The following is a 20,615-nucleotide window of genomic DNA, read 5'->3' as shown; positions in this document are numbered from 1 at the left end:
AGGCACCTGGGCACGAGAGCCATTCCAGCAACCTTCCTCTTACATTTAAAGAAATACGGAATGCCTCATGCCAGGGATGCTAAAAGCAGGCTTTGTCTAAAACAATTTCTCGGCTGGTACTGAAAGAGCAGTCAATACTAATGATATAATCATGACATCAAGGGCTGTTAACAGCCATGGAGAGAACTTAAGTGTCCTGGTGTGGAGTCTGTGGGGCTGGGTTACTACATATACATATATACAGAAATGTCTATGCATGCTACACCCCACCCCGATATACCCCACTGCTCTTTCACCTCCTTTCCATTTGGCACAGAACCTTCACTCACCACGCAGGAAACAGAGCCAAAGCACTGGGACTATCACCTCAGATTCAGTCTGCCTGAGTCTGTGAGACATTCTGAGCATGCAGTCTTCCTCCCCACTGCAGCTGCCTTAATCAAAAGGATGTTTCCCCTTCACCTCCAGCGCCCCTCATCCTATATCTCCACACACCCTCCCCACCCCCCACGTCTCCTTCACTCCCAACGTGAGCCTGTGGCATGGCCTACAGTCCTCTCTTGACTCTCCTTTCCTCACAGCACAGCAAGCTGTGGGTAGCAGCCATTTGGCCACCCATAGCAGACACCTCGTGCTGGTCACTGTGCCCTCTCAGTAAAAACTCAGGTGTATCCTCAACACTGGACACCAATGGGAGGGACAGTCAACTTCAAAGACTCGGAGATCGGAGTTCTTAAAGAGCATGCTCTGGAGCTCACAGCGTTCTGGGTCTGCTCCTCTGTTTCACTTGGGCATGGCTCCCCTTTCTTTAGACAGGGTAGCCTAGATGTACAAGGTCATGGTCTCCAGAAGCAGTCTGTTTACCTGTGCTTCCTTCCCTACAGCTCATGCCCACACTACTGAGGGCTCTGGGTTTGTCCATCCTAACCCCACCGCAATCCCTCTGTCACCCACAAGCCAAGTTCCTGCTCTTGCTGGCCCCTCCCCCCCCCAACTCACACCAGGTATCTGTACTATTTAGCTCCTTTCAACAGTGCACAAGGCAATCTATTTCACTTTGTCCCGTTTCCCCCTCTCTCTTTTTCCATTTTCAATACTTACACAGAGACAGACACAGAAAATCCTGGGCTTTTCTACAGCAAGGAAGAATTTCTGAATTGCTCCGAAGGAAGGGTTAATTTATCAAAATGCAACTCTGACTGTCACACATCTCAGGCTTAGGGGAAAAGGAAACAAGGGGGACTCTAATACAGAGGACACCACCTCCAAAGAGCCCCCAAGGAAGCAAGCACCAAGGCTCTTCTAACCTCTGGAAATGACCGTTTAAATTGTATTTAGTGAAAATGGATGTATCTAGGTCCCAACTGCAAGCAGTTATATTCTCAACTCTTCTCAGAAAGCCCAGGCATGACATGGGGGTTTACAGTAGCCTTTAAAGTCACTAATCTACTTTGTCATGGTCATGTGGCTCCTTTGAAGGAGGAGAGGAGGGGGGAACAAAGGGAAAAGGGACTCAGACCCTTGCCTGCTTTGGGGGGCTGGGTACCTTTTAGACCACTGGGCTTCTTTTCTAGATCCACAGGAGTTGCTGTGTTATGTTAACAACCTAATCTTACAGAGTCAGTGATGTTTCAAGACCACCTGAATCCGTTTCTCCTGATGATAGAAACTGAGCATAACTGGCAGTGTTCAGCAGGCACGGTGGGGTGTGTGCTTTCTAGGATTGGACAAGGACACAGACACCGTGTTAGAGATCGGAGTTCTTGAAGAGCATGTTCAAGTTCCTCACTTTGGAGCTTTCCCTGCTTCACTCCAGGGTGGCTGCCCTTTCTTTGGACAGGGTAGCCTAGATGTACAAAAGAACACATGGTCTCTCTAGAAGCAGTCTATTTACCCACACTTCCTTCCATAGATGCTCATCCCCGTATGGTTACTGACAACCAACAATCTTGCCTGGGTTTTATTTCTGCAGACTTGTGTTTAAGGCCTTATGTTAAAAAAAAAAAAAATGAAGGCCACAAGTTGAGATCTGTTCATTCTGAAATAAGGGATACAACCTTAGTTCTTTTCCGTCTGGCCCTGGATTCAATCCTGCACTGATTGGGTTAGGGTTAGGATTAAGGTATAGAAAACATTACTGGATTTCTTGACAAAGCTGAAAGATAGGAGGCAAAGCACTACAGTGTCAATTTCAACAACTGAGCTTGATCAACAAGGAGGAAAATACCACACTCCATATACAGGGAACTTTTGTCTGGGCATGGCACCCATCCATCTGCAATCAAGCAACACCATCCAAGCCTAGCCTATCTTAGGGGAAGTGTGCTTCTGATATCCACCCAGCTGGGGCAGAGGCACATGAATCTTAGACAGACAGTTGGCGGGGGAAGCTTAGGACTCACCGTGATGGGAGGCTCAGAGGTCACCCCCTGAAATCCCATCCAGCACACACAGGGGGCAAATGCAAGAAGCACCTGCCCTTCCCCATGCCAATTGCAATCAACTTCAGGGTGCACAGCAGGATGCACATGCCCTCACCCTCCTGTCACACATAGTGGCTCTCCTGTCACACACAGTGGCTCTCCTGTCACACACAGTGGCTCTCCTGGGGTGTCTGACACCAAGCTTCAACATCTGGGCAGCACAGAGTTACGAGGTTCACGGGACGCATACCAGGATGAAGTTCAGAAGGGACAGAGGAGGCAGGGACCTACCTCTGAGATGCTGCAGGCTTGGCAGGCTTCCAGATGGCTCCTGCCACCTTTGCAAGACATGCGTGTACAGGTGGGCTCTTCCAGGTGAGCACACTGCACATATGACCTCAAAAGTGTGGCAGGGGAGTTTAAGAGTGTGTGTACCTGCAACCCCCCCATTCCCAGTAGAGGTGACTGGGGGGCAGGGGAATGGTGACTAGGTAAATTTGTTCCCAAAGATCAAGTCTATGCATTGGCTCGCTCTGTGTACCAAAGGATACCTGTATTTAGAGACAGGGGAATACAAGGCAGATCCTGACCTGTTTCCTTCTATTTCCAACTGAGAATTACTGGGCACCTTCTCCACGTTACACCTGCAGTAGAGTAGAAAGAACACTAGAGTCAGAAGACCTGTGTCCTCCTCCCAGCCCAGCTCCTTCCTCTCAGGCTGGGTGGCCGGGGGAATCACACAAGGTATCATTCTACAGTGATACACATTTCTCCAAAGTGGTGGCGGTGCTGGTGGTGGGCTCGGGGCATGGCTTCCTAGCATCTCTGAGCCCTTCCTGCAGTCTCCCTCTTCTCCTGTCCCATCTCCCTCCCATTTGTGGTTCTAGAAGCAGTGGTGAATGAGGAGCCACGTCAGGCATGTGTGAGAGCTTCAGAAGGAAGGTGGGGTGGCTTTAGTCTTGTCTGGCTGCTCGTTTGTACGGTAGGGACAATACTTACCCAGACAGCTCCTGCCTATGTGCTAGCTAGAGAAGGGGCTTTCCTCACAGCACCTGTCGCTTGCACATGCAGCAAGCAGTCTGGTTTCTGGTCACCAGCTGAACTCTCCCTCCCTGACCTCTTGTTTCAGCAGATCATTGAATAAGTTGCTCTCGACCAGGAATGAATTTGAGCCACCATCTGAGGGTTACATGACAATTTTGGACACTGACACGTAGGCGACCTTTTGTGTGGTGGCCGTGGAAGGGCAATCAGGTTGGCAGCACCCTGGGAATTTCTCCATCCCATATAGATTATGCTTTAGACCAAACCAGCAGTCTCCCTTGGCAAACTCAGGCTAGCCTACCTCTGGACCTCTGCCCTGACCCTGCCTGCTTGGTCCAGAGCAGGCGGCAATTGGACAGGATCAGCATATACCACACAGTGGAGATATGAATGTGCACGCAAAACCCTAAATATACAGCATTAACCAGAATGTCTGAAATCCAAGAGAGAGCAGGGAGAGCCATGTTAGAAAATAACACTGTAAAATTGCTAGGTTCAGAGCATGGAAACCTACTTTTCCTAAGCCAGGAGTCTGGAAGCTTTTAAAGAACAGGAAGACATGATCAGATATGTGTTTCAGAAAGAAGGCAAGACAGGAAGGGCTGAGAGACTGGACTCCCACACAACTGGCAGCTACTCTAGACCAAAGGTCCCAGGGTCTCATGGGGGGAAGAGTGTGAGGATGCAGGAGGAGGCTTGCCTTGGAGATTCATGTGTGGGGAGGGGCTAGAAGTGAGGTGAGAGAAGATGTTTCGGCTGATGATGTTGATACAGAAGCCAAAACCAACTGGGGTCCTTTCAAAAGGCCTCACAGCAGCAGAGGAGGAAGCGGGAAGGAGGAACACCACGCTGGGTATTTTATAAAATATACTGTAACAAGTTCAGAGAACAAGTCCCAGTTCTACGACCGGAGAGCAGCAAAGGCAGAAATCTGACAGAAGAGCCAGGTAATCCACAGAGGAGATTCTGACAGATCTCCTTTGTTAACAGACAGATTCCAGTCATTCTGATAGAGGTTAGGAATCTGACTGGCTTGGGGAAAGATACCAAAGCACAGACCACATCGGATGCTACGTTATGCCAAAGATTTGGGTTTGTAGGATGTACTTTCTAGGTCTGTTTCTAAAGGAAGTAGGCATGATGGTGCAAGCCACCCCCCTGGCTAGAAGCCTCAAAAGCTGTTAACAGCAGGCTCTGACCCAGGAGATAGCTCAGTGCATTTTTAAAAAGATCTCTGGAACAGAAAAATCTTAAAAGAAAACAGTATCTCTGAACAAGGGTCCAGTCCTTCTGGGAACAGACTAGTTAATAGTGGGTCTTCAAAAATCACCGCTTGGCCCAACTTGAAATAGGGAATGCTACAAGTTACTCTCTAGTGTATGCCAGGATTAAACAGGGACACTTTTGATTGGGTTTAGGATTTGCCATGTCCTTTAAAAAGGGCTATATATAATGTAAAGAAATACCACCTGGTTCTCTCTTCCCTCTGCCCCCCAGAAAAGTGTCATTATGATGACTCTTCTTGAAAAATCAAAACCAAACATCATGAGTGCATTCTGGTGTAGTAAAGCTCTCATGACCCGCCTTTCCCAACTCCCCTTATTCTGTGTCAGCAGCAAGCACAGAGCCGCCTTCCCTACCTGGTACAGCACAGAGGGGGCCGGAGAGAGACCGGGAACGAGGATCCTGTGGCTAGATTTAGCAGTGCATCACTTGGACTGAAAGCAGCATGGGGAGTATTTGTAGGATGGGCAAATGATTTTCCCAACGCCAAAAGCACTACATTCAGATCAAGTACAGGCCTGGACCATCCGTCAGGGTATCACTGAGGACTTACTAAAATTCTAAGGGTGGGGGCAACCCATTTCAGGGAGGTAGGAGTTACATAGCTCCCATTCCTGCCATACCTCCTGCCCTGTAGCCATGGATCAGACTAGCCAAGCAGAACCTCCTGCCTTCCCAACTGCCTCATGTCACCATAGGTCCAACTCTTAAGTCATTTATCTTTAAACCACATATGCAGTGAACACTTGAGATAAAAAAACAAAACAAAACAAAAACAAAAACAAGCAATGTATAAATGCACATTCTACTTCTATATCCTTAAGATTTTTGATTCACTCTGTTGTTTGTTTTTTGAAACAGGATCTCATCATGTTGCCCAGCCTGCCCTCAAACTGGATATCCTTGTGCCTCGGCATCCTGCTGCTGGTTAACATTTGTGCACGTCATGTGCCACCATTTCCAAATTCTTTAGGAAGGAGGACAGAGATTTGAAAAGCAAGGTATAATAAACACAGGAGAAGCTCCTGATAGGAGAGTTAATTTTTTTTCTTTTTTTAAAAAAAGAACATATCAAGATGCTTCAAAGGAGTTCAGATGACCAGCGGTAAACTAATTACACCCTGAAAGAGTGTAGATTGCTTCTGCCAACAGTGCGTAGGAAATCAGACAGAAGAAATGGAGGCAGAGGCTAGAGAGCAGCAAAGGGCCCTGTTTTGAAATGAGAGATGAAACTCTATGCTGTTAGGCTTCGTGTTGACCCTTGTTGAGAACTTAGACTAAATTGCCCAGAGGCTGGGGGGCTACTTAGCAAAGATAAATAACACCATTAAGGACTAGCAGGGGGTGTCCCTGAAAAAAACCATGTCAGGCAGGCAGGCAGGCAGGCCAACCTCGGTTCAGTTGTTCAGCAGGGTTTCTAGGTTGATAGATGGGAAAGGGCTACAAACACAGTGTAGTTGGTTTTAGTCTTTCTTGATAACCTTGAGAAGGGACAGATGAACGCAGACTGCATCAGGGCTTGGGCCTGGAAGTTCAACAACACAGAACCAACCTCAAGGACTATTGGTCAACAGACTCGTGTCAACCTGAGCCGATTCCCAGGGCACGTCATAGAACCCTGTCCTGGTTCCTTTAAAAACATCCCAGCACTAGTTTCTGACACATCTTGGGCTTCTAAAAACTCCAGGACGATGAGCACATACTTGTTTCAAGACTAAGAAACAAGTAAGAGCAATGGTGAGAACAGACACTGTGAGGCGAGGCTGCACGGAGCCGGGGAACTTCAGTGTAGGGTGCTCAAATAGTAAAGCTTACTTAGCTCAAGTCTACACTTGACAGTTTTTGAGAAAAGATACCTATGGTTTATGTCATGTGTCCAACATCAGCTGGCTCTGTGTCAAAGATGCCAGAGAAAGCAAAGTGACCCTTAAGCCACGTGCACAAAGCTCTGGCATCCAGAACAAACAACTGAACTACCTCATCAACTGAACTACCTCATACCCTTGGAGCACAGTGGGAATTTTGGGGGGCAAGGTTCAAATGGGCAGTACAAGAGCAGAATATGCCTGGGGAGGGTCTAAGTGTCACTCAGAGAACAAAGGGGGATGTTTCTACCTGAAGAAGGTGGCCCTGGGCTGGGGATGCCCGTTTAGAACTATTTTCAAAGGACATCTCTTGAAACAAGACTGGACTCATTCTCTGACTAGTTTGTAGACTAGCTAAAAATCAGTGGAAAGGATTTCAACGTGGGAAAGAACAACCATATCGAAGACAGTCTTGCAGCGTCAAGAAGTTCCTCCAGAAACCATGCCCTAATGGGGGATCCACATCCACAGGCTGGAGGACTTTCTGTCACCAGGGCTGCTGCTGCACCTGAGTCACAGGACACCACACCAGGCAGAGCCAAAGCCCAGAACCTCTGCCTTTAAGGCTGTCTCTAGGAACCTTTTCCTGAGACCAGGGTAGGTCTCCACCTATTCCCCATGACATCTCATGGCGATTTTAAAGAGTACAAGTGCAACGGAGGAGGAATCCTTTACAAAGAAACGGAGTGCCTCGGGTTAAATATTATAGAAGATGAGAGGGTAGTTAACAGCCTTCAAAACAAGCAGAGGACAAAACATGTCCACGAAGTCAAAACAAAGTATGGCTTGAGATAAAGTTTTCTATTTGGGACAAATAACATGGTAGGAACTAGTAGCTGTAGTCCTGTACTGCCTAACAGCCATCGGTTCGTGAATCACACAAAGTGATCGGCTCTTCCGGGTCATACTTTAAAACCATATCATGCTTTAAAATATAAAGCAATAAATATACACAAATTATCTTAAGTCCTTTTGGAAATATCAGGCCACATCTGTCCCCGAATCGTGCAAGGATTTTTAAACAACTGCTCCTGAGAGCTTCTTCTTCTTCTTATCTATCTGTTAAGTAGAGATGGAGGTCTGACTTAATCTACTGTTCAGCTACATAGCCATCAGAACCCGACTAACACGAGACGGGCATGTTAGACGGGGCTTCGTACCGGTGGCCCTCCTTCTTTAAGTAGGCTGAGTTACTGTATTAATAACTGACGCTAATGCTGGAGGAACCTCAACACAGCAAGATGTACATCCTTCCAGTAGCTTTTTTTTTTTTTCCTAAAATGAACCAAAAATACAACACTGTATCTAATTAAGGCCCTCCTAATTTGAGCACCTCCTACTTGAGAACCAAGTTTGGTAAGAGAAATACAAAATATAAATAGAGTCCATTGCTTTTTCTAGAGGACCACAAACATGAAATATACATGAAACATGCAGCGGTTAGGAAACTCAGCACATGATAACCTAACAACGCAGGGAGAGTCAAGAGTCTTAAGAGGGTGCTTTTTAAGGAGAACTCAATAAGCAAAGAAAGCAAGCAAGCCAGGAAGAGGAAGAGCCACTCGATACCTGGGTGCTGAAATATTTAAATATCCCTTGCCTACAGTACAACTAGAGACATGCTCACTAGTCAGTTCCGGTGAAACTGCATTTTCTGTTTCTGGAATGAAAACCATGGAAACCAGCATCGGCAAGGACACTCTCTTCAGAGGTCTCTTCACCTGCCGGATGAACTGTAAACAGTCTCAGAGTTGGACTATTAATCATTAAACTATTTAAAGAATCTGGGGTTATATTAATTGCTTAGGACAACAATTCCACAGGCTGGGGGGTGGGGGTGGGGAGCAGGAATTATTCCACTGTGTGCACTGGGAAACTGGGGGTCAGGCAGGTAAGTGAACACGAGATTCCAATGTAAGCCGCTGAGGCTAGACTAGGAAGAGCTTGTGCCCTGAGCCCCTGGGCTCTGCCTCCCCCAGGCATAAAGGAGCTCCATACTTGGGAATGGGCTCTGAGAGCGTCTGTTGTGGTTATGTTCACCAGGTTGACACAAATGCAGCCAGTAGGCAATGTACACAAGCCGCCTGAAGTCTGTCAACAACCAGCAACTCATACTCCATATTGGTGGTAGGGAAGGCAACAGTTGAGACCACCTGTGAGGTGTCAGGTAAAGAGAGCAGCCATTTCCGCCCTCCTGTGGAGCTCCCGCTGCGGGGAAACTGGCAGAAACGTGCCAGATTTTTAAGATTTTCTAAAGGGGGAGTCAAGAAATAGAAACATCTCTCTCTCTCTCTCTCTCTCTCTCTCTCTCTCTCACACACACACACACACACACACACACACACACACATACACACACAGATACTGTAAAGCCAAATAAAACAATCTACTGGTAACATGAGACCCACTAGATGCTGACCCTTCCAATGATTAAGGAAGCTGAAATAACAGCCACTCTTCAAAGACACCCCCTCCCGCCTTTTTAAGTCCCCACAGGCTCACTCAGCCCCACTCGGTGTTCCAGCAAACCCAGATTGAATCAGCAAGCGATGGATGTGATCATCAAAGGCCTGCCAAAGACCAGGGCACACCTGGTCAGAGAAACAGATGGTGTGTTCTCCTGACACAAAGGCAAAAAAAAAGAAAAAGTAAGCCGTAGAGCAGAGTCAAATTCCTCGCACCAGAGGCTGATGTGAGGTGGAATGATTCAGCTTCCCCCTGTGGGAAGGCAACAGGTGGAGGAACTCGGGGTGACTAGAAACTGCAGTTACTAACTCTTGGTTTGAAAAAAATTTTTTCCTCATGCTTACTCCAGACCAAGAGTGGACGTGGGGTTGGGTTGAGTTTCCCCTCTGTGGAGTGTCACTGAGAAGCCAATCCACCCTCAGGAGGAGGAGGTGGGGTGCCTTTGGTGGCCACTTGACAGTATTTAAAAAGAAGTGTGTTTTCTTTCTTTCTTTCTTTCTTTCTTTCTTTCTTTCTTTCTTTCTTTCTTTTTTTTTTCAAAAAGAAAATAACGAAGCTAGTAAGTACTGGAGTTACAAGTCTTGATGGGTCAGGAGACACAAGAAATTCTGACCCCTCAATGAACCTTTCTCCTCCTGTCCCCTTTACTGGTTTGGAAAATGTCACACGGGCTAGAAAGGCTTAAGAGAGAAATTCCTGGTGGAAAGTTTCTACTTTTCCTGCCACTTAATCTTTCGAACAATTCCTCCCTGCCTGCCATGTAATACGTCAAAGCTATGAGGAAAAACCCAAGTCGCAAGCAATGTAGCTGCCCACTTTCAGTTCAGCGGTGGACAGGACAACAGGAGTTCCCGGGGCTAACGCACCGTCTCGAACAGCTGACCTCTATGATCACACAACTCAGACAGCAGAAATATCTGTTCCCTATCTGCTTTCCATGGAAACAAGAGATGGCTTCCAAAGGAAAATAGCATTGCATCAAGTGGAAATCAAAGCAAGAAACCCCAAATCAACCATCTCCAATCTCCAATGCAATCAGACTAGTAGAGCTTTGACTGAGAAACTCAAGCGTCTTGGCCTCAGTTTCCAAATACTCATTCTTTTATTTAAAGTGATCTTGTCTGTGTGCAGCACCGCCTTCTTATTGGCCACACCGAAAAAGTCCATGAGAAAGGGGTGAATTTGCCGAAATATCACTCTGAATACATACAGCAGTGATGTAAGAGAGACCACAGCTGATAGAAAGGCTCACCACTCCCAAGTATTAGAAGGAGGGAAGCCCGACAATTTTGTGGAAGGATCTGGTTTTGAACAGGGTCCTGCACATAAAAGATTTAGCTTAAATATGACTGCAGTTCCTTCCTTCTGACAAGTCAACCTCTAATAATAATAATAATAATAATAAACAATAATAAATAATTTCATCCCATCGTCCCAACGCCTCTCTCCTTAGAGCTCCTGAAGAATCCTTTTCTGGAATAGGTGTCTTTAAAAAGTCATCGAATCTCACTTCCCACCATCTTAGACAACACACCGAGAACCGTCATACAAAATCACAATCACGGCCCTTTCACAAGGTAGGAAGCAGCTTGTACCTTCCAAGCCAAGGCTATAGAATGAGAATTAGAAAGAAGGCCAGGACATAACCCAGGTACACATCCTCTCAAGTTCTAACCGCTCAAGGACTTGCTGGAGAGGAAGGAGCCAGGGGCTCACCTGTCTTTGTAGTTTATCACAGTATCGATGATGGCGTTCATCTGCTTCGTCAGTTTGGGGGGATTTGGTGACAACTTCTCTGCTGGAGGGCGGCCTCTTCTTTTCTTCGCTTTTTCCACATCTTCCTTCACGGGGTCTTTATCCACATTTCTTCGTCTTTTTCTCTTCTTAAGCCGTACCTCCTCTTCCATTTCTTCCAAATTGCCGTCTTCGATGGCCTGTAAGCAGGAAAGAAAGAAGGAAAAAAAAATATCCAAGTAAGGAAAATAACCAAGGCAAACATATCCAGACCTTTACAATAAGGGGTATAGCTACATATATCTTGAATAATTAGAATAACTAAAATAAAATGGAACTAGCAAAGTAAAAGTAAAAGTTAACAGTCATCAACGAAGGAGAAAGAAAAAGGCACCACCATATTGGATGAAATTCACCTTTAACCTCAGTCTATTCTGTAAGGCCGAAAGCACTGATAATAAACAGGTGATGGACATTAAAGCATCAATACATTCAAGTGCTTGAAAATGACTGAATGCACATAAAGTGTATCTTAATATAAGCAAACTACTCTAAAGATGTCATTATTGTAAGAACGGTAATGATAAACAAAAAAACCAGGGGCGTGTGAAGAATATGGAATAATCCCCTAAGACATCAATGCAGTCACACACGCTCTGACCTTTACGGTTTTACATCAGTTTATTCATGATTCACAACATAAATCAACAATTCCATCCAGATTTTTGTTCTAACACAGAAATTAGTAAACAAGGGAGCAGAAGGGAGTAGGAGCCACATTCCCTGGTAGACGGAATGAAATAACCCGATAGAGAACACACACACACACACACACACTCACAAACAGCAAAACACTTTTTTCCAATTACCTGCAAACGCTTGCTTTAAACCAGAGCCAGCCGCACTAATGCAGAAAGATAATAAAAGCACTATAAAAACAGACAGGTATGAAGGAGACCTGTTCAGAAAAGGCTCAAAGATCCATGTGACAGGACCCACAAGTTCAAACTTTTCTTTTATCCTGGTAAGTCTCTGAACTTATAAGAAAAATTAAGAGAGGAACAAAACAGGAAAAAAAAGAAAAAAAGAAAAAAAACAGACAGACAAAGGGAAATCTGACCATGGAAAAGAAATTTTCTTTAAAAAGAAAAAAAATCTAAAAATTATATCTTTTTTTTTTTTCCTGAGATTGCTTTCTCACACAAATGACTGGTGTTGCTCCTCAGGCTCTCGATATTGCCTCCAGTATGTAAATGCTAATCAATCCTCTCCTAGCTGAAAGAGCTCTAATCATAAGGCAATTACCTTCATTTCTCCACAGCACCAAACATGGCTAATATTTATGATCATGTGAATATAACAATCAATATAAAGAGTGATTACAGCTCAGACATAATTTCTTTCACTTATGTACAATGCCTCCTGAAAAAAGAAAGGTTTTATGAAGAAAACCTGCTACAGAACACAAAACAACCTGGCATGTTAAAAATGCCAATGGGATTTTAAAAACACAAAAAAACAAAAACTGTTTCCAATGCACTCTCCAATGTGCCAATCCATAGAAGCAACATGCACACACACACACAGACTCCTAAGGGACGGCCTGAGCCCAGGCCTTAATAATCAAAAGACAATCTCCATCACAATCCTACAGTGTTCGGATAACCACTATGAAAGAGGCGAGACCTGATGAGTTATGAAGAAAAGGAGAAAGGAAGAAAAAAAAAGAAGAAGAAGAAGAAGAATACGCTCCCCGTTATTCCATTAATATTCATTCGCCTAAAAGCAGGACACCCACTATACAGCTAAACACAGTGCAGCTAAGCAAAGATAAGAGAAAGAAATGGTCTCGCATTATCTTGGAGGCTGAACATGCTAATCATAAATACAGCACGCAAGCCTGTCAACAGTTAATGGTACAGCCCTCTCCTCCAGCACCCAGTTGCACACAGAAAGACGGAGACCAGCGGCTTTTGATGTGTTACACACCTACACATGCCTGGGATGTAGTTCTACTGAATCTTCAAGACGGCAACGAAAAAAGATATTTACCTTACCACTATCAGCAGGCCGGCTATCGGAAATCACAGTTAGTGGGGATAAAATTAACAAGCCGGCAAAGCAGCGAGCTGCTAGTCTCTTCATCAGCTGATCAGGAAAAAAAAGAGAGCTGGGAAAGGCTATGTTTTCATATACAAGTAATTTTATTTTACTGAAAATTTAATACTGGAAGGGTTGTGGATACTCAAATCTGCTGTTTCATTCTACCTACGACCAGGCCCCAAGCCTTCCTCCTCCAGCCTGTTTTAATATTGACAACTACTTATCATATTGTTCCCCCCCTTATTATTCCAGGCAGCAGAATTAGAGATTTTTAGCTCAGGTGGTTGCTGAATCTTGCTTGCATTTTTTAACAATTAAGCCAATAAGAAAACAAATGAATATTCAAATGTATTTTTAAAGATTAAAGCAAAGATATCTTTTTTGTTGTTGTTGTATTTTATGCTTCATCTTAGTCGGTTTTTTTTTTTTCTCTGAAAAGATATGCTGCATGGTTTGGAGCAGTCTAAAACGATTTTAACACAGAAGAAAAACATCCGCGCCCTCCCCCACCCTCTGCCCCCCCTCCCCACACTAGATGCGTGTAAGTAAAAGCAATGTGTATGTTCTCAGGTTCCTGTATTTTAATACAGTGTTATTTTTTCTCTATAAAGAAAATCTCGAATAACTGTGACACTTCACTTTCGGTTTTCATACTGCAAAATTTTTCACTGTTTTTTTTTTCTTTTCTTTTCAGTGGGATCCGTGAGGAGGGGGAGGTTGTGAAAAGAGTATTTCTGTTCTAACCCCCCCCCCATTCTGAAAAAAAAAACGGGGAACAAAACATAAGCTTGTGATATTTGGACTTTTAAATCTCTGCGCCTGTGAGTACCTAAGAAGGAAAACAAATTAAATTGCAAACAGAACTAGTCAAACAAATGTTTATTACAACTGCTAATACTGCAGATTCCTATTAAATTTACGTTGTGGAGTTACAGGAAAACACACAAAGTACTGACCATTATTCCCCTTAAGTTAAGGTTTTTATGCAGGAATGCAGAGAGCTACAGAAATCTTCCCTCCTCCCCAAAGACCGGGAACACATCTATATGCAGGGCTTCATGTTCTGTGGTTTCTAAGGGGCTTTTTCTAATGGAAATCAATTCCCTCCATATTTCCCAATGCTTTTCGCACTTCAAGAGTTAGACTTAAGATTTCTCTTGCTTGTAAGGGAAATTATGGGGGCTTCTCTGATTTAAAAATATTATTTGTTAAGCTAGCTCAACGGACAACTTAGCTGGGGGGGGGGGAGAGATAAAAAAAAATAAAGAAGAAGAAAAGAAACCAAACAAAAACAAAAACAAAAAAAACTTGCTATACAATGCTAAAAGTACTACCCCCAGAAAGAATTCCCTTCCAAACCTTTTACCAGCACAATAATGAAATAAATCACAGAAGCAAACCCCCAGTTTCCGACTGGTGACGTGTTGCGCAAGAGAGCGAGCCCTAATTCAACATACAGACGGCTCCCATGCTGAACCGCCTCTAGATTTAATGAAGTGAATAGGAAGGAAGTCGGGGGAAAAAAAGTGTACAAATAAGAAATTAACACTTTCCTTCCCTACCTAAATGGTGAGGCACAACTACAGGGAAGTTTGGTGAGGTACCTCTTTCCTTAAAGGCACACTGCACTCTTTCGGGTCCGGACGTCACGAAAGAACCCATATGGTGCTAAAAAGCCCCAGCCAAGTTAAAAGAGTTAAGCATACTTCAGCCTGCGGGTGTGTGTGTGTGTGTGTGTGTGTGTGTGTGTGTGTGTGTGTGTGTGTGTGCGTTTTTTTTCTTCCTTGAATGAAGCTAGAAATTACTCCTTCCTCCACTGGATGGCAACCTTCTTCCCCCCACCCTCTTCCTTTCTCGCTCTCCTTTCTTTCTTTCAATTTTGCTTAAAAGAAAAATACGTTTTCACGAAACAGGATGTGCACGCACAGGCGAGGGAGGGACAGGCTTGCTCTCCAATGATTCTTAAGAAAGCAGCGGTGCTGACAAGGACGGCCGGGAGGCGGCCATGCAGGGACCAGCTCCGGAGCAGACACCGGAGCTCGTAAAGCACATGGTAGCCCCGGTAATCACCCACACGTGCTGGCTTCCACCGTGCCCCTCTGTCATCCGGACACACGCCAACTACATCTTTCACTGAATGAGGGAAGGTCTCGAAAGCCGGCATTACGCTCCTTCTCAGCCAGGGGGTGGGGGATGTGGGGGCGGGGGTGGAGTTACACGTGACATCCCCCATCCCAGCCGAGCGGCTTCAGGATTGTGAATAGGTAAACAGCGGCGGGAGAACAAAAAGCCACTCTGCCCATTGTTCCCACCCTTGCCGCCTCCTCGCTGAAGCACCCGGCAGTGTGATAGGGCCCTCTCACTATGGCCCAAACCATCTCTCGAAACGTGTAAAGCAGGAATTCTGGAGATCACTAGACTGTAGATGGTAAATAGAAGAAAAAGAGAAACAAACAAAGCATAATCTGATAGTACACCTGGTATTTGTAGTATGTCTTCCCTGACAGATTTCTTTTTTTCCCTCTGGGTGGTGATGGGAGAGGCTTTTCCTTTAGGGACTCTAATTGGGAGGTGTGTGGGGGGAGACAGAGAGAGAGAGACAGAGGTGGAGGGGGGAGGGAGGAGGGAGGAAGGCATTCAGAGACACAGAGACATACACAGGCAGTGATAGAATGTGTGTGTGTGTGTGTGTGTGTGTGTGTCCATCAGGCTAAGCGTTAAAGAAAGGATGTGAATAAAAACTACAACAACCTGGTGCTTTCTGGGGGAATCTCACATTTCCAAAGGGTAATGTCCTAAAAGGCTAGGTCTCCTTCCGCTGAGACCCTAAACACCAAGATCACAGACATGATCCCCAAACCTGAAGAGTAACACTAACAACCAAATCACAGCATTTTAATGAGTTTGTAGTTCCACTGCGAGGCGTGCTCTTATAATAGCAGTCTCAAAAAGTAACAGCAAACTGCTGCCAGGCCCTTCAGTCCCAGGGTGGGGCGGGCAGGGGCAGAACTCCAGACCCAGGACTTGGGACAATGGCTACGGTTTTAATTATTACAGTCTCCAAAAGCAGAGCATTAAGAAAGGTGTACATAAAACCTTCAAACATGGGGCGTGGGGGGTGACCAAAAACTGCAAGGTACAGGAGCTCAGTGGTCAACTAGGTTGTAGATCTAGGAGCTCTGATGTGACAGCTGCGTAAGATTTTTAATGTACTTCATTTTACCGATATGTGCACTTTAAATGATGAGAACCAAACATTCTGTATGTATCTTTACTAAAACAAGTGTCTTTAGAAAGCCAGACCCTGAATCCTCTCTAAATGAGAAGAATCCCAACAAAGGCAGGTCCGTACACGCGGCCACTGGCTCGGCACAGAGCATATAACACCAGGACATTTTTGGCAGTTTGCCTTTCAGTGTTCCAACAGGTGGCACGCTCAGTCCTGTCCTGCCCAATGACTACAAGCTCCCTCAGGAATCCTCACAGGTTCCCCCCATCCACTGTAACTAAGGAAATGCCCTGGTGTAAGAAATTACCCACATAAGAGCACATGCCTGTCCTCAAATGGTCTGTTTGCTAACAAATGCCTCCCAAAGTTAGGAGACAGGTTAATCTGAAGGCTGGGGAGCTCACAGAATAGGATTTCCACCCAAATGATGGAACAGCAAAATATTGATATATTCACCCAATAGACTGACCCCCATTTACTTCATTTGAAGATGGGGTCTGGACATGTAGCCCAAGCTGGTCTTGAACTAGAAATCTTCCTGCCTCAGGTTCCAAAAGGCTGGAATTATAGACATGTAACCATCCACTTATTATTTTCTTCCTCCTCCTCCTCCCCCTTCCCCCTCCCCTCCCCGAGAGACAGGGTTTCTCAGTGTAACCAGCCCTGTCTATTCTGGACTTGCTTTGTAGACCAGGCTGGCCTCAAATTCACATAGATCTGCCTGCCTCTGTCTCCCAAGTGCTGGGATTAAAGGTGTGTGTACCACTGCACCTTCATTCACTTATTTCAAGTATTTGCTGTCTTGAGAGTCAAGTGCACTTGCCGTTCTCCCTGAACGTAAACATACAGTGCTGGCCTAGACCTAGTTGGGAATCGAGCAACCTTGGCTTAATGCGTTACAGGTAAAGTAAGTTTTGCTGTTTCTGTTCAGCAGGCTCAGGTCACTATTGGAGCAAAACGAAACCAGGTGCTTCCTTGGCTCTGGTGACCTAGGGAGCCATTTGAAGAGTTGAGTGGGACTGGGTAGGTGGGGGCGGGGAGGGGGTGGAACAAACAGAGCTGAGACATATTAAGTACATCATTTCGATGTGGAATTTAAAGCAGAAAAATTAGTATAGGGAGAGGCAAAGTTATTTCAAGCCTCTAAGAGCTATTCGCGTGCCAGGTATGGAGGTACACACTTGTAATCTCAAGAATCTAGGAGGCTGATCCCAAGTTCAAGAATACCCTGTGCTACACACACCAAAGCCTGTTTCAAGTTCCCACCCTCCACTCTACCTTTGAGCAGTCTGAAGCTTGTCTTAGTCAGGCTTTCTATTCCTGCACAAACATCATGACCAAGAAGCAACTTTGGGAGGAAAGGGTTTATTCAGCTTACACTTCCACAATGCTGTTCATCACCAAAGGAAGTCAGGACTGGAACTCAAGCAGGTCTGGAAGCAGGCGCTGATGCAGAGGCTGGTGGGATGTTACTTAATGGCTCGCTTCCCTTTGCTTGCTCAACTTGCTTTCTTATAGAACCTAGGACTACCAGCCTAGGGATGGCACCACCCACAGTGAGCCCTCCCACCCTTGGTCACTAATAGAGCAAATGCCTTACAGCTGGATCTCCTGGAGGCATTTCCTCAAGGGAGGATCCTTTCTCTGTGATAACTCCAGCTTGTGTCAAGTTGACACACAAACCCAACCAGTACAAAGCTCAACACTCTACTCAGAATAACCTTTAGTAGATAGGAGCTTCCAAAACTTCTGGCCAAGAGGTCCCCACCAAGCACATACATACACACATGCACTCACCACTACCACCAAGACCTTGGCACTTACAGCTGCTCCCATGCTGGGCTCCAACTCACATGAGCACAACTAAAGAAAGCATCTGTCGCTCTGAGAGAGACTTAGAGAAGGTATGGGCAGTGACAAGGAATTTGGTTCAACTTTTGTATTCCGAGACCACCTGTCCAGCCACTCCTGACTCATACATTGCCAAGACCTCTGCTTATTTTTTCCCTTGGGCAAGTCCCTGCAGGAAGGCCAGGGATATCTCTACTTTGAGGAAATACCAAGATGGAGTAACAGGCTTTTTTGTTAATACCTCCGGGAGAGGTACAAGATTAAGATGGTGAGCACACGTGGAGATCACATCAAGGAAGGTACACCAAGGCACCTTCAGGAATGCAAGGCTTGAGCCAAACCATCTCTTCCAGGCTCCTCTGGGTTGGGCTGGACCATGAGTTACTGAGCCCTGATCCAGGATCACTTGTTGTTACTACATGGCAAACTCTCTGGTGTATATGTTCACCCAATGTGGACAAAAGCACTAAAGTAAGGAGCCCGTGCTAAGAACGGAACACTTTCTCTGCCCATTCTAAGAACAGAACACTTGCATGCGTTTCTTAGCAAGACTAGGTCTTGCTAAGAAATGCATGAATATCCCTGGAGGAGCCTTGTATGGACTCTGCTCCTTGTTAGAGTACCAGGGCTACCTGGCAGGTTTGATTAGGAATCTTCAGCTGAAGTCAAGGTGGGAAGAGTGAAATTCTGGACACGGCACTCAAAGACAAAGTCAGCTGTATCACAGAAGACAGACATGGGGACCGGCTCAGCAGGGACACATCTGGCCGCATCTCTAGATATCCCATCTCTGAAACACAATTCAGAAATGGGGCATCTACAATTTTAAGGGTGCACACCTGAGCTTCAGTGATTCTGAAGGCAAGAGCCTGTAGCCCTGACCTCTGAGGATGCTGTCCCAGCAGACACCTTCCTGCCAGTGTCTCTCTGACTTGGTCCACAGACACTTTCTGTGTTCCCCAAAGTGCCGACATGAAACAGCAGGATTCTTTTTGGTGTTACGTAAGTTAATAAAATGTGATTGAAGAAGGAAATAAGGTTCTTGGGCTGGCAAGATAGCTAGCTCGGCAGATAAAAGTGCCTACCTCCAGGTCTGGTGACCTAAGTTCTATTCGAGATCCCACATGAAGACAGGAGGAGAGAAGCAACACATGTCATGGCACATATTCACCCTTCCCCATACATCGTACATACATGTAACAATAATGAATAATAATAATAAAAAAACTCTAAGATTCTCATTTCTAAACAGATGAACACACACTCAAAGATTCCAAAAGAGGTGTATTTTTTTAAAAAACAATCTGGCCACCGGATCGGGCAATGTGTAGCTGTTATAATTTGGGATGAGTCTGTACTCAGCATGCTTTGTTAGGGTCAGTTTCTCACTTGCTCTGCAAAGACCCAAAGTGGGAAGCCTCAGTAAGACACTGCGGCTGTTATTTCTGCAGGAAAGACTGCAGAGTGTTCTGGTCAGGAGACCTGAGTGGGACCGAAGCCTCCATCAGAACAGCATAGCAATTGGATGCACCTGAGTTTCCCCGCTAAAGCCTTTATCACATCGGTCCATCTGTGATGTCCTATGGGGCCTCGCTCATCTGCCTTTTCTCACCTCCCTAGCGGCTTGCTCCAACCAGTGTATCATTGGTTCTTACTGAGAAGTTATGAAGATGCCTTTGTGCGTTTGAGAACAAGGGGTCACCTTATCCTGCCTGCTCTTTTTGCCGATTAGTCCTTTCCCTTTTTATGTTACCATAAGACTTCATACCTGGATATCACACCACTGACTCCCAAAGTTAAGGATTAAATTTAGGGCTTGATACACACTAAGCGGCTGCCACTGGGCTCCATCTCCACTCTCCTTTTCCTCTCTGAACAGGTATGGGGCACATTCTCTTTGCCAGGCCCTCAGTCTTGTTCCACCTTCTTCGCCCCTGCTTCTGGTCCTCTCCTCTGGTGAGCTTATCAAGCCCAAGCCCATATGCCTCCAACCCAGAGCCTTGAGCTTACCCAATCTCAGATGCCATTGGTCTGGATGGATGCACCCTCAGAAGTCATATGTTGGAATCCCACCCACCCCGAGCCAGTATAGAAGGTGTGGCAACTGGGAGCCTGTTAGTTCATGAAAGCAGAGGCTCTGTGGCTAGATTAGTGTTCTTAGAAACGGGCTCTACTGTGCTCCCTGGTCCCATCTACCAAAAGAGCATACACAAGGAGCCACCCGTGAACAGCAGGCAGAACCACCCAACAGTATCTGCTGGGACCTTAAGAGGGCTCTTTTAGCTTCTAGAGCTATGAAAAATAGCTATTATTTATAACATGCACAGCTTGAGGTATTTTGTGACAGTAGTCTGTAGTGTGACTATTCTTCAAGTGACAGGAACCCAAATCCAGCATCTTCCCATGGGAGGCTGTACTCACTCCTACCTTTGAGAGCTCTACTCTCCCTGAGGGTGCCTGCCCTAAACTCCTGTACCTGTGCACATTGTATGCAATGTGTTTGTTGTAGCTATCTCAACTGCTAAGTCAGAAACACGAGGTTTTCCGTCTCCTCACAACACTGCTGATGGCTGACTACGTTCCCTTCACAGATTTCCAGTCCAGTTACTGATGAGT

At 45.6% G+C, this 20,615-nt stretch overlaps 1 protein-coding gene across 5 annotated transcripts in view; it reads right to left on the bottom strand.

Annotated features, from left to right (window-relative positions):
• The window catches only part of Smarca2 (SWI/SNF related, matrix associated, actin dependent regulator of chromatin, subfamily a, member 2), a 170,702-nt gene that overhangs the window by 15,311 nt on the left and 134,776 nt on the right, over window positions 1-20,615 (bottom strand). For 3 of the 5 annotated variants that reach the window (XM_021151582.2, XM_029472470.1, XM_021151583.2), the window contains exons 28-29: window positions 10,799-11,016; window positions 3,014-3,067 (exon numbers count right to left, since the gene is read on the bottom strand). In XM_021151582.2, coding sequence (XP_021007241.1) covers window positions 3,014-3,067; window positions 10,799-11,016 — 272 coding nt within the window. Of the gene's footprint in view, window positions 1-3,013; window positions 3,068-10,798; window positions 11,017-12,868; window positions 12,965-14,278; window positions 14,415-20,615 lie in introns of those variants that run through there. The other 2 variants (XM_029472471.1, XM_021151584.2) reach the window with 2 other exon arrangements.

The sequence above is a fragment of the Mus caroli genome, chromosome 19 (genome assembly GCF_900094665.2).
Source record: "Mus caroli chromosome 19, CAROLI_EIJ_v1.1, whole genome shotgun sequence".
NCBI classification, from domain to species: Eukaryota; Metazoa; Chordata; class Mammalia; order Rodentia; family Muridae; genus Mus; species Mus caroli.
This window is presented reverse-complemented; position numbering and strand designations above follow the sequence as displayed.